Here is a 14,642-nt window from a genome sequence, read left to right as displayed (position 1 = left end):
AAAGCATTTAATGCAAATTCTGAGATGTTTCCTGTGAAAAGGCACACCCCCTTTCTTTCCTATCCCCTTCTCTGAGCTTGTGTTCCTCTCTAATGACCTTATTGCCACTATATACCAGACCACGCCTGAACTCAGAACCTTGCCTTTTGCAGGAAATTGAAGCTGTGAGGGCATTATTTACTTCCACATCAAAGGGACAAGGATGTAATGGGCATAAAAATGCAGCATAAGAACTGTTCATATTCAGAAGCACTCATGTATGGGCTGAGGCTGCAAGGAGCACTACTCTGTCAGGGCTTAGCACAGTGCAGGTGATGATGGAACTTCAGGCCATGAAAGGCTGGTGTACCACAGGTTGGAATGTTGGCTGGATGCCCTAATGATATACGAGTTCATAAGAGATTGGTGTACGAGCCAGCAGAGAGAATGTTGGCAGTAGTGGACTGAGGAAGCTCGGGCAATAGCTTCATGCCACAGGGCATACGAATCTCTCTCTGCACTTGCACCTAATGTCTCAAAGTTTAAATAAATACAGTGTAGTATGGGCTCTGGAAACCAACTTGTTATTTGGTGAACATTGGAATCTGAAGATAGGTCAGTAAATTTGAGAAAGAAAACAAGTAAGATCAAGTTGAATATAGTAATGTTATTACATGTGCATTGAGAAAAACAAGATGTACTCAAATTAAAATGAAGACATATACTTTTATTAGAGGCAAACACAATTATTATTTCTTTTGTGTGTGTGGGGAGGGGGGGAGGGGGCGTAGTCAGATGTAAATTTCATTGTGAACAAGAACTTTAGGTAGAATAGCAATCCTGGTTTTGAAAGTAAACAAGCTGACATTCTGATCATCAGCTAGAAGACATATGTGGAGAGTTACAGAACTATAACTACATGGTGATAATGGGAGACCTTAATGCAAGCATGATTTTTCATCATGAAACTCTGGGAATGATAATGGAATAACTAAGGCCATACATTATTTGAATATGCAATAAGCTTGTCATGTGTTTTACCTGTATAAACTTCTGCTGTGTCTCATCTGTCTCAAATGCTTTTATAATTTCAGCCATTTTTACCTGTTATACATTAGCAACAAAATTCTTTGTATTAATTTGTTGTGACAATCACATTGAAATGCCTTCGTAATGTCAACAACAAATCCTAGTCTGCTAGTGTTTTTGTTACAAGAGCTATAAACCTCACTGTTGCTGTGCTGGGAAATCTGCACTTTCTAAACTCATACTGTATCTCATGTAGAATTCTTTTATCTATAAATATTTGACAGCTCTGCACTTTCTGCCAGCAGGTTCTAGACTGTAAGTTTTTCTACTTTTTGAGAGGCAATGGCTCTCGCCACTTTTATTTTTGGTACATCACAATTTTTGCTATAAGAAGAGTGGCATTGGCTTCACATGTAGTCAACTAAATACTTACTTTCATAATGCATTTTTGGTTCTTCATTCAGTGCTTTTAATGACAGTTTTATTGGTTACATTAATTATGATGTGTCAATTTGCTCAAAGTAATTAAGTGTGTGGATGTAATATATTAAAATAAGATATTTTTAATGGTTCTGATCATCGATTTGTTGCACATTTTGCCTTTCATCAAATTTGGCACTTTCTAAGTATATTATCAACATTAAATTTATGTTACATTTGTAACATAAATTATTTTATTTATACAGTAATGTAGTGATACACTCATGTATTTAATGTAGCTTTTTCTGCAATTCTAAAGCGAAAACATAAAATTAAAAAAAAAATCAGTGTAATAAATCAGATCTAAAAGCACATTGAAATTGCTCTTATGAATCAGTTGTAGAAACTAGTGCATAGCTAGTAACAAAATGAAATAGTGTACAGTCTCCAGAATGTAGGCTCCTTCAAAGGCTCTTTAAAGAGAGAAAGAAACAGAAGTAGCAAGAAAAGGTGTAAAAAATGAACAAAACTGTATGACATTCTCGTGTAAAGTATAAATCATGCACATTAAAGTTCTGTGAGGATATAAAACGCTTGGACAAGAAACAGAAATCAAACCAAAAATATAATATCAAACAATGGAAAGTCCCTGTTGGAATAACAACATTATGGAAAGGATAGGTTAGCACTCACCACGTAGAGAAGGCCGTGTGTTGCAGACAAGACACAGTGAAAAACAATGCTATAAATAGTTCACCTTCAAGACAAAGTCCTTCTTCAGAATTAGAGAACTCCCAAAAGAACAACTTGCACACCAAAATGACCACTGTCTCTGGTTGCTAAGACCTGACTGCACTACGAAACTAGCACACACTTGTGCATATTTGTATGATTTTTCTACTACTGAAGTATGACTTTGCCCAAAAACTGAGATAGTTCTAACATTCTCTTTCATTGTGCCTGTCTGCAACTCTATGCCTCCTCTATGTGCTGAGTGATGATCTACCTTTTCAAAAATGAAATATGTATGACTTTATTATTTTTGATTGTCTCAGCCAGACCTGCTTCAGTGTATGTTGTTGGCAACCACAACTGTTTTCTTGCCTGCAAGTACTTATTTGTTTCTTGTGTTTACTCCTTCTGTGCAGTAAGAGGCAAAGAAATTTGGAATGATTATTTCAAGACTGAAATCACATGCTAAACAGTAACTCAGGAATGCCTTATTTGTATTGTATGAGTATAAACTGTCAAAAAAGATAAATTACTTCAAAGTTTATTATTTAATCTTTCAGTGGCCTTCGCTGGACATTAGCTCAGCTTATCATGCAGAAATCAGAATTAGGTCTGTCAAATCCAGTGGACATGGTATACCATGTACAGCCCTGGATGATTGTGTCTGTTCTACCATTTGCAGTGGCTTTTGAAGGTAATTCACAAATGCATCAAAAAGCTACTATTATGATACTACTTGTTAATTTTATGAGTTTCCTTGTGAACGTAGAGGTAGGTGCTATAAAACTGTATCAGCTAAAGTCATATAATATTAAGTCTTTTTCATTCAGTCACTTTCAAGAATAACTCTATACCCAATTTGTAATGATGTTCTCAAATATATTTGTATTTGTGGGCTTCAGTCATTCCAATTACATGTAAAAGCTTTACTTCACCTGTCCCAAAATGTCATTCTTTCATATTCGTAGTCTCATTTCTATAGAGAAAGTCAGGTGTGATTGTAGAGCCAGGAAGAAGTAGAGGGAGGGGGGAGGACAGCCATCTGGAAGCCCATAGATATTGTAATAGCAACTTGACACACAAGTTCATGTCTTTTCAAGGTGATGCCATTTTCTTTCTGCATGGGCTGAAATGATCTTTACTGAAAGCTTTCAGCAAGTGAGATGAGGTCACGTAGTCCACAAAGGCAGCTGTCCACATTTGTGTCCCATTCTAAGACACAGGTTTTAACTTGTTAAAATAGGATGCTTATCAAAAGGTTGTTGCTGCAATTTGCATGGAACTCTATGAGACAAGGCAGCCATTTGGATGCACTTTAATAACTTTCAAATGTCTTGGCCACACTTTTTATTATTTCCAAAATTTCCTTTGCGTTTTGACATTCAGTCATTATCAAAGACTATAAAATATGAGGGTTGCCCAGAAAGTAATCAACCACATATTTTTTCTTCAACAATTCCTTCTTGAACGTAATGATAATTACACTCACGAAAGAATGGTGTTCTATCTACACACCCTATTTTTCCATGTAATCTCCATCCTGTTCTATGGCCTTCCTCCAGCGCGAAACAAGGGTGTGTATGCCCTGTCAGTTTGAATCCTGGCTTGTGGAGCCAGTGCTTCACTGTGTGAATCACATACTCATCGTCCTTAAAATGCCTTCCACGAATGGCATCCTTTAATAACCCAAACAAGTGGAAGTCTGAAGGGGCTAGGTCAGGTGTGTCCTCTGTAGGTGGTGTCCCCGACCACTGCAAATTGTGGACATCCACCGAACCGCCATCTGATGATCTCACCCTCCTTGCCCAGCAACTAACTGTACTTCTGTCAACAGCAGATGTCCATAGACTTTGCACAAGCTTTTGTGAATATTCCCCCCACTTTCTTTCTCTGCAGTGAGAAATTCAATGATGGCACGTTGCTTGTAACATACAACCCTTACATACACCTTTTTGGAACTGTCCTGCACCTACACTATTAGTCGCAAGTGACGGATACTTGGCTGTCTCAGGAGACTTCAAATAATACATATGTAATGTTTCGTATTCGTAGCATTGTTTTTGGCTAAGAAAAAAAATTCTGTGCATTACTTTCTGGGCAACCCTCATACAATAAAAAAATGATTTCAGAAGATATGAAAGTATGTTACACTTTGCCATTGATTAGAGACACAATATAGTGGGTGGAATATGCTCTTTTAGCTGAAGTACAGGACAAAAATATACTTCAACAAAACACGTTTAGTCCGCAGCTTGTGGTGTTGCGGTAGCGTTCTCGCTTCCCACGCCCGGGTTCGATTCCCGGCGGGGTCAGGGATTTTCTCTGCCTCGTGATGACTGGGTGTTGTGTGCTGTCCTTAGGTTAGTTAGGTTTAAGTAGTTCTAAGTTATAGGGGACTGATGATCATAGATGTTAAGTCCCATAGTGCTCAGTTGTTGTTGTGGTTGTGGTCTTCAGTCCTGAAACTGGTTTGATACAGCTCTCCATGCTACTCTACCCTGTGCAAGCTTCTTCATCTCCCAGTACTTACTGCAACCTACATCCTTCTGAATCTGTTTAGCGTAGTCATCTCTTGGTCTCCCTCTACGATTTTTACCCTCCACGCTGCCCTCCAATACTAAATTGGTGATCCCTTGATGCCTCAGAACATGTCCTACCAACTGATCCCTTCTTCTGGTCAAGTTGTGCCACAAACTTCTCTTCTCCCCAATCCGATTCAATACTTCTTCATTAGTTATGTGATCTACCCATCTAATCTTCAGCATTCTTCTGTAGCACCACATTTTGAAAGCCTCTATTCTCTTCTTGTCCAAATTATTTATCGTCCATGATTCACTTCCATACATGGCTACACTCCATGCAAATACTTTCAGAAATGACTTCCTGACACTTAAATCGATACTCGAGGTTAACAAATTTCTCTTCTTCAGAAACGCTTTCCTTGCCATTGCCAGTCTACATTTTATATCCTCTCTACTTCGACCATCATCAGTTATTTTGCTCCCCAAATAGCAAACCTCCTTTACTACTTTAAGTGTCTCACTTCCTAATCTAATTCCCTCAGCATCACCCGACTTTATTCGACTACATTCCATTATCCTCGTTTTGCTTTTGTTGATGGTCATCTTATATCCTCCTTTCAAGACACTATCCATTCCGTTCAACTGCTCTTCCAAGTCCTTTGCTGTCTCTGACAGAATTACGATGTCATCGGCGAACCTCAAAGTTTTTATTTCTTCTCCATGGACTTTAATACCTACTCCGAATTTTTCTTTTGTTTCCTTCACTGCTTGCTCAATATACAGATTGAATAACATTGGGGATAGACTACAGCCCTGTCTCAGTCCCTTCCCAACCACTGCTTCCCTTTCATGTCCCTCGACTCTTATAACTGCCATTTGGTTTCTGTACAAATTGTAAATAGCCTTTCGCTCCCTGTATTTTACCCCTGCCACCTTCAGAATTTGAAAGAGAGTATTCCAGTCAACATTGTCAAAAGCTTTCTCTAAGTCTACAAATGCTAGAAACGTACTGTTGCCCTTCCTTAATCTAGCTTCTAAGATAAGTCGTAGGGTCAGTATTGCCTCACGTGTTCCAACATTTCTACGGAATCCAAACTGATCTTCCCCGAGGTCGGCTTCTACTAGTTTTTCCATTCGTCTGTAAAGAACTCGCGTTAGTATTTTGCAGCTGTGACTTATTAAACTGATAGTTCGGTAATTTTCACATCTGTCAACACCTGCTTTCTTGGGATTGGAATTACTATATTCTTCTTGAAGTCTGAGGGTATTTCGCCTGTCTCATACATCTTGCTCACCAGACGGTAGAGTTTTGTCAGGACTGGCTCTCCCAAGGCCGTCAGTAGTTCCAGTGGAATGTTGTCTACTCCAGGGGCCTTGTTTCGACTCAGGTCTTTCAGTGCTCTGTCAAACTCTTCACGCAGTATCATATCTTCATCTACATCCTCTTCCATTTCCACAATATTGTCCTCAAGTACATCGCCCTTGTATAGACCCTCTGTATACTCCTTCCACCTTTGTGCTTTCCCTTCTTTGGTTAGAACTGGGTTTCCATCTGAGCTCTTAATATTCATACAAGTGGTCCTCTTTTCTCCAAAGGTCTCTTTAATTTTCCTGTAGGCAGTATCTATCTTACCCCTAGTGAGATAAGCCTCTACATCCTTACATTTGTCCTCTAGCCATCCCTGCTTAGCCATTTTGCACTTCCTGTCGATGCCATTTTTGAGACGTTTATATTCCTTTTTGCCTGCTTCATTTACTGCATTTTTATATTTCCTCCTTTCATCAATTAAATTCAATATTTCTTCTGTTACCCAAGGATTTCTACTAGCCCACGTCTTTTTACCTACTTGATCCTCTGCTGCCTTCACTACTTCATGCCTCAAAGCTACCCATTCTTCTTCTATTGTATTTCTTTCCCCCATTCCTGTCAATTGCTCCCTTATGCTCTCCTTGAAACTCCGTACAACCTCTGGTTCTTTTAGTTTATCCAGGTCCCATCTCTTTAAATTCCCACCTTTTTGCAGTTTCTTCAGTTTTAATCTACAGGTCATAACCAACAGATTGTGGTCAGAGTCCACATCTGCCCCTGGAAATGTCTTACAATTTAAACCTGGTTCCTAAATCTCTGTCGTACCATTATATAATCTATCTGAAACCTGTCAGTATCTCCAGGCTTCTTCCATGTATATAGCCTTCTTTTATGATTCTTGAACCAAGTGTTACCTATGATTAAGTTGTGCTCTGTGCAAAATTCTACCAGGCGGCTTCCTCTTTCATTTCTTTGCCCCATTCCATATTCACCTACTACGTTTCCTTCTCTCCCTTTTCCTACTACCAAATTCCAGTCACCCATGACTATTAAATTTTCGTCACCCTTCACTATCTGAATAATTTCTTTTATTTGATCATACATTTCTTCAATTTCTTCGTCATCTGCAGAGCTAGTTGGCATATTAACTAGTACTACTGTAGTAGGTGTGGGCTTCGTATCCATCTTGGCCACAATAATGCGTTCACTATGTTGTTTGTAGTAGCTTACCCGCATTCCTACTCATTATTAATCCGAGCCATTTGAAAACACGTTTATTCCATAGAATCCTACCGAAATATGCAACATTAAGAACGTTTAACAGCTCCATGAAAGCAGCCAGGCTTAAATAGTCTACAAAGTAACATGGGTTAGAATTGAAATAACAATTGCATGTAGACTAAGGGACATGTATAGGAGAGAACTTGTTCATTTAGCTACAAAACCATATTCTGCTCAGTGTATGATGTCTTGATGAAATGAGACCTATTTTCATATCTTGGGTGTTGTACTTATAGCTTTTGAAAATGATGGAATGTCAAAACATGTAAGGAAATTTTGGAAATAATAAAAAGTATTGTCAAGATACCAGAAAGTTATAGAAGGTGTTGGTCAGGAAGAGCCATTCAAAATGTCCCAGATATAAGGAGAAACAGAAATTGCTTCCAGTGGTTTGTTTGAGATTTCATCACAATGTCACTATCCGATGTCTACTCATACCTTCTTTCAGAATTTGAGAACCATCTTCTCCAACCAGTTGTAAGGTAACGCAGAGTTTAAGATGGATTCTGAGCCAGGATGAAATTTGTCATTTTTCATTTTAACAAATCATCATCAGAACCAATAACAAGCAAAAAAAATTGCAGGGTTGACTGAGAACTCCACCTTGTAACTTTCAAATCTATTGTCCAACGCTCACTATTAAGTTATCGTTGGTGACTCCTGAAGCAACATACACTATGTGATCAAAAGTATCTGGACACCCCCCAAAATATATGTTTTTCTTATTAGGTGCATTGTGCTGCCACCTACTGCCAGGTACTCCATATCAGCAACCTCAGTAGTTATTAGACATTGTGAGAGAGCTCCTCAGAACTCTAGGACTTATAACGTGGTCAGATGATTGGGTGTCGCTTATGTCATATGTCTATACGCAAGATTTCTACACTCCTAAACATCCCTAGGTCCACCATTTCCGATGTGATAGTAAAGTGGAAATGTGAAGGGACACATACAGCACAAAAGCGTACAGGCCGACCTTGTGTGATGACTCACAGAGACCGCCGACAGTTTAAGGGGGTCATAATGCGTAATATGCACACATCTAACCAGACCGTCACACAGGAATTCCATACTGCATCAGGATCAATGGCAAGTACTATGACAATTTGGCGGGAGGTGAGAAAACTTGGATTTCTTGGTCAAGTGGCTGCTCATAAGCCACACGTCATGCCGGTAAATGCCAAATGACGCCTTGTTTGATGTTAGTGTAAAGATTGGATGATTGAACAGTGGAAAAATGTTGTGTGGAGTGACAAATCACGGTACACAATGTGGCGATCCAATGGCAGGGTGTGTGTACGGCGAATGCCCGATGAACGTCATCTGCCAGCGTGTGTAGTGCCAATAGTAAAATTCGGAGGCGGTGGTGTTATGTTGTGGTCGTGTTTTTCATGGAGGGGGCTTGCATCCCCTGTTGTTTTGCGTGACACTATCGCAGCACAGTCCTACATTGATGTTTTAAGCACCTTCTTGCTTCCCACTATTGAAGAACAATTCTGGGATGGTGATAGCATCTTTCAACACAATCAAGCACCTGTTCATAATGCACGGCCTGTGGTGGAGTGGTTACATGACACTAACATCCCTGTAATGGAGTGGCCTGCACAGAGTCCTGACCTGAATCCTATAGGACACCTTTGGGATGTTTTGGAACGTCGACTTTAGGCCAGGCCTCACCAACCAACATCAGTACCTCTTCTCAGTGCAGCACTCTATGAAGAATGGGCTGCCATTCCCCAAGAAACCTTCCATCACCTGATTGAACACATGCCTGTGAGAGTGGAAGCTGTCATCAAGGCTAAGGGTGGGTCAACACCATATTGAATTTCAGCATTACTGTTGGAGGGTGCGATGAACTTGTAAGTCATTTTCAGCCAGCTGTCCAGATACTTTTGATCACATAGTGTATTAATAGTACGGAAGACTGGTAATGAGTACTTGAAGTATGCAACAGAAAAATGTTTACTGCTGTTTAAACTGGATTTCACTAATGGGAAAATGTTACAGAGAAGCTTGTATGGAAGATTGAAGGTGAAGTGAATCCAATCAGTCCAGATCATCCAAAAATGTGACAGTTGTATGTAGGCAGATCATCTGAAAGACAAATAGGGGAAAACATGCCAGGGCCCAGTAAGAATCCAGGAACTGGCTACACGCAAGGGCCCAGTGTCAAATGTTTGCAAAGTTAAGGGCATTATTGGCTGTTCAATATCATTGCCATGATTGGAGAAAGTGTTCTCATGGATACAAGTGCTAAAAGATGGGGTGTAAATGGCACCTTGCGTATGTTTATGTTTGCTTACTCAAACACAAACAAAGTGCCACTCACACCCCATCACTTACTTCTTCACTCTCTAATTTGAGTGAACAGCCTATGATTAACATTTACTGTGATACATGTGGTAAACGTTTTAGTTAGCTCTTCTGTTGAAAGACTAGTTTGTTGCAGCTCTCCACACTACTCTACCCTGTGCAAGCCTCTTCATCTCCAAATAACTGCTGCGAACCACACTAATTTGAACCTGCTTACTGTATTTGTCTCTATGTCTCCCACTACAATTTTTTTCTACCAAAATGTGCTCTAATACTAAGTTGATGATTTCTTGATGTCTCAGAATGTCTCCTGTCAAACAATCCCTACTATTAGAAAAACTGTACATCAGATTTCTTTTCTCCCCAATTCTATTCACCACCTCTTTATTAGTTATGCAATCTACCCATCTGATCTTCTGGACCACCACATTTCGAATGCTTCTATTCTCTTCTTTTCTGGACTGCTTATCGTTCATGTTTCAGTTCCGTAAAAGGCTACATTCCAGAGAAATCTACATTCCTGACAAATACCTTTAGAAAAAAATTCTAACACTTATGTTTTTATCCACTGTTAACAAATTCCTCTTTTTCTTTAATGCTTTCCATGCTGTTGTCAGTCTGCATTTTATATCCTCTCTACTTTGGGCATCCTCTGTTATTTTACTGCCCAAATAACAAACCTCATCTACTACTTTTGGTTTCCCTCAGCATCACCTCATATAATTTGCATGTGCTCCATTACCTGTGTTTTACTTTTCTTGATATTCACTGTATAATCTCTTTTTGAGGCACTATCTGTACCATTCAATTGTTCATCCAAATCTTTTGCCGTCTTTGACATAATTATTTCTTCTCTCTGATCTTTAATTCTCTTTCAAAATCCTTCCTTGGTTCCCTTTACTGCTTGATCAGTGTGCAGGTTGAATAACATCAGGGAAAGATTACAACCCTACCTCACTCTCTTCTCAACCACTGCTTTCTTTTCATGTCCGTCAACTCTTATAACTGCCGTCTGGTTTCTGTACAATTAACCCTGCTACCTACAGAATTTTATAGAATGTATTCCTATCAACAGTGGCAGAAGCTTGTTGTAAGTCTACAAATGCTATAAATACAGGTTTGGCTCTTCTGTAACCTATGTTCTAAGGTAAGTCAAAGGTGAGAATTGTGTTCCTATATTTCTTCAGAACCCAGACTGCCCTTCACCAAGGTTGGCTTTTATCAGTTCCATTATTCTGTAAACATTTGTGTAAAGATTTTGCAACTATGTTTTGTTAAACTGATAGTTCCAGGGGCATTGTTACCACTTAGGTCTTTCAGTGTTCTGTTCAATTCTTCTCACAGTATCATATCTGTCACCTCATCTTCATCTATCTCGTCTTCCTATTCTTAAATTTGCGCCATAGTATGCACTCAGTTTTTGGAGGAAGGCCTCAGAAAAAGTCTGAAATGTTGAATACCTACATACTGAAATAATGACACAGTGCCAGAACACAAGAACATCAACACTATTTGTGTTTAAATTCGCAGGAGTTATATGTCCCTGAAAAGTTGGGGTAAATATGGACTTAAGTCATAGTCCATTAACAAATCCACATGTATAGGCAGTTGCACGCGTTGTTCATCTTACTGTTTGAAAAATTATTTTAATGTATTTCATACAGCATAAAATCTGAAAAATTTAAAACTGGAGGACTGATGCTGAAATATTTTTCAACTGAATACGTGCAAAAATTTCTTGCCAATGCCAGTTTCAAGCATGTCACTATTTAGTAACATTACAGATCATCCTGACTACTACATCCTCTTTACAATCCAGATCTATTATTCTACAACTTTCAAATAAGACCCCCCCCCCCCTCCCAATAGCACACACACACACACACACACGGCTTCGAATGTGCAAAGATGTGTGTAACTGGGTTTGTGACTTTTGTTAGTGCTTCAAATTTTTTTTCAAGGAGAAGCTTAATTGTTCTGCTTCCAAAGCATAAATGTTTTGATGATTGTGTAAACTACTTTTGAGGTAACAAATCTCTTATATCTATTCGATGCATACTCAACTGCCTTGATATTGTACTCATAATTTATTTTTGCTTGTTTGAAGCTTTACTATGAATATTCACAATAAAACCCAGAAAAAATTATATTTTATGAACAGTACTTCTTATTTGGTTATGAAGCTGGTGCAGTGACATCAGATGTGACCTTGCATTTTACATTCTTTATTAGCTTATTATGTACTGTCTTTATTTTCTGCAGGTCATAGCATAGCAAGCAGCTGTCACACATTCCGATATCATAGTGCCAGCCAAATTCTTCATTCAGCAGGTGTTGTTCTGTTTGGAGCAATCCTTGGGTATCTGATGGAAATTGCAGAGTTTTTAGTAGTTTGCCAAACGTCAAGTCTCACTTTATCTATTGCTGGGATTGTCAAGGTAAGTCGGCCCCTTTTTCTGTTCTGCTTGTTTCAGTGATGGCTGTGTGAAAGTTTACTGTATATCTGTGTACTGTTTTTACCAAGCATTTACTTACATTACACTTCAGAGTTGGGCAAATTGGATGTAAAACTAAATTAAGTTCTCCAAATTTTTGAAGAGTGAAATATGAGGGGCATTTGAAAAGTTTGTGCAAAAATAAAAACTACTTACGTTTTTGGGGTAAACCTTTTTTATTTTTCAACATAGTCTCCCCCTTTAGACTAATACACTTTGTCCAATGCTGTTCTAATAATTTGTTGATCCCTTCCGAATAACAGGAATTGTCCAAGTCTGCAAAACAGCTATTAGTTGCTACAATCACCTCCTTGTTTGAATAAAATCTTTGTCCTGCCAGCCATTTCTTCAAATTTGGGAACAAATAGTAGTCCGAGGGAGCCAAGTCTGGAGAATAGGGGGAATGTGAAACGAGTTGGAATCCTATTTTCATTAATTTTGCAACAACTGCTGAGGTGTGTGCTGGTGCATTGTCTGGATAGAAAAAGACTTTTTTGCGGTCCAATCACTGGAGTTTTACTTGGAGATTGGTTTTCAAATGGTCCAATAATGATGAATAATATGCACGTGTAATAGTTTTACCCTTTTCCAGATAGTCGATGAGGATTATCCCTTGCGAATCCCAAAGACAGTCGCCATAACCTTTCCGGCCGAAGGAATGGTCTTCGCCTTTTTTGGCGCGGATTCTCCCATGGTAACCCATTGTTTAGATTGTTGTTTGGTCCTAAATGACCAGGCACAGCTCACCATTTCCCCACTCCTAAACGTCATATAATCATCTCTGTTGTTCATTACTTCCCACGCTGACTGTTCCTACATATTCCCATTTTCCTGTATTCATTAAGTTCTATTGATTTATTGAAGTTGTCTATTTACTCCATATAGACTGTAGTTTCAATTGTTAAGGCTTTCTTTTAACTGGTACTTGTATTACTGCTCATGTTTAATACCTCTTGTAGTTGTCCCAACAAATATTGTTTTTTTTATTTTTTATTTTACTTTGTTCACTTATTTAATGAAAACTGTTACATAGCCACAGTTTTGAATATAATGTCAATTTTTCCTGTTTGATCCTTTTGTATTTGTGTATTGTTCAGCCTTTTTACCTTTTAAAAGTGCAGTAGCACCACACTCTCAAAGATTGCATGTACTGTATGTTCCCTCAAACTCTATTTTCCTGTATTTATTTATTTATTTATTTATTTCTGTTTCTGTTTATCTTATTGATATTGCTTAAGTTCCTTATGTATTCTGTAATTACATTGATAATGGTTTCTTGTTTTAATTGGTTTATGTATCACTCTCCATGTTATATACCTCCTGAAGCAGCCTTGCCAAGCACTAATTTTATTTTATTATATTATTTTTGTTTATTAATAGAAACTTGTTATGAAGGCATGCTGTTCCTATTTTGTGTTAAAGATTTTTCCTGTCTACTCCATTTTTATTTATTTACTGTTCAATTTTTTACTTTTTCAATGCATTACCACCACAGTCAAAGATGTTACTTACTGTGTGTCTCTGCTTCAATCTAGACGTGTAACTTCTCTTCCAATATTGTTTACAAACATTGTAACTTCTTTGGTGAAAATACTTAATAAATGTCTGAAGATGGCCTTGTGAGCCAAAAACTGGTTAACACAAGAAAAGTAATACTGTAGAACAAAAGCAAACTGATGCTTTTCATTTATTAGAGATATTGTTAATTACAAATGACATAAATAAATATATGTATTCTGAAACCTGCTTTGAAGAGGTGTCTACAAGATGCTGTAGAACTAACACCAGTCACAATTCTTATAACACACATGAGTCATGGTACACAGTAACAAAAAACATGCAAATCGTAGAAACTTAATATGTACTTTGTATTAATAATAAACAATCATTATTCTCCTTAATACTCTCTCTCTTTCTCTCGTAGTGCTTAGTATTTATTCTTACTGCATCTCCTCTATATACCTCTACTATTGACAAAGTTGACTGTTGTGCATGTAAGACTTGTTGGTCTTTAACATGGTCATATGTCACCTCATTCAAACAGGAGAGCTGTTTTTGCAACAGAATCGTCTTATTTCATGATAATCATAGAGGCTTTTTTTTAGTAAAACCAATACTGTGAAGTGAATTGAAAACAACAATGAAATCCATCTAGTTTCTTTCCAATAGCATTTTTACTTCGCCATTGTGTATTTCCAAGCAATTTCATCATCAGGTTTTCAGTCGTTCCCTAAGGACATTCATTGCAATGTCGACATATGAAGAATGCATATCTGCAAATTTTTCTGATTCCTATTGTATGTGCCATCACAGTGAAATGGCTTGTGCAGTGAAGCAACATGTGGAGGTTACTTCATTGTGATACAACAGAAAACAACAAACTGTTCAGGTATTCATTTTTTGTGTTGACTTCACAATAAAAGTTGCTCAATAAAAACTGAAGCTTTGATGATGAAGCTGCGTTTCAAAATACGTATTGGCATACTGAAAGCGCTACTGTAAAGACACCAGGCAGATTTGATTAGTAAGTTTTCTACAAAGTTGTCTTGCCTTCTCATTATA

The 14,642-nt window shown here is 38.1% G+C and overlaps 1 protein-coding gene across 3 annotated transcripts in view; it reads left to right on the top strand.

Annotated features, from left to right (window-relative positions):
- LOC126365924 (solute carrier family 35 member C2) overlaps positions 1 to 14,642 on the top strand; it is a 128,798-nt gene that overhangs the window by 102,827 nt on the left and 11,329 nt on the right. For all 3 annotated transcript variants that reach the window (XM_050008675.1, XM_050008677.1, XM_050008676.1), the window contains 2 exons: positions 2,721 to 2,854; positions 11,848 to 12,023. In XM_050008675.1, coding sequence (XP_049864632.1) covers positions 2,721 to 2,854; positions 11,848 to 12,023 — 310 coding nt within the window. The remainder of the gene's footprint in view (positions 1 to 2,720; positions 2,855 to 11,847; positions 12,024 to 14,642) is intronic.

The sequence above is a fragment of the Schistocerca gregaria genome, chromosome 4 (genome assembly GCF_023897955.1).
Source record: "Schistocerca gregaria isolate iqSchGreg1 chromosome 4, iqSchGreg1.2, whole genome shotgun sequence".
Taxonomy (NCBI): Eukaryota; Metazoa; Arthropoda; class Insecta; order Orthoptera; family Acrididae; genus Schistocerca; species Schistocerca gregaria.
This window is presented reverse-complemented; position numbering and strand designations above follow the sequence as displayed.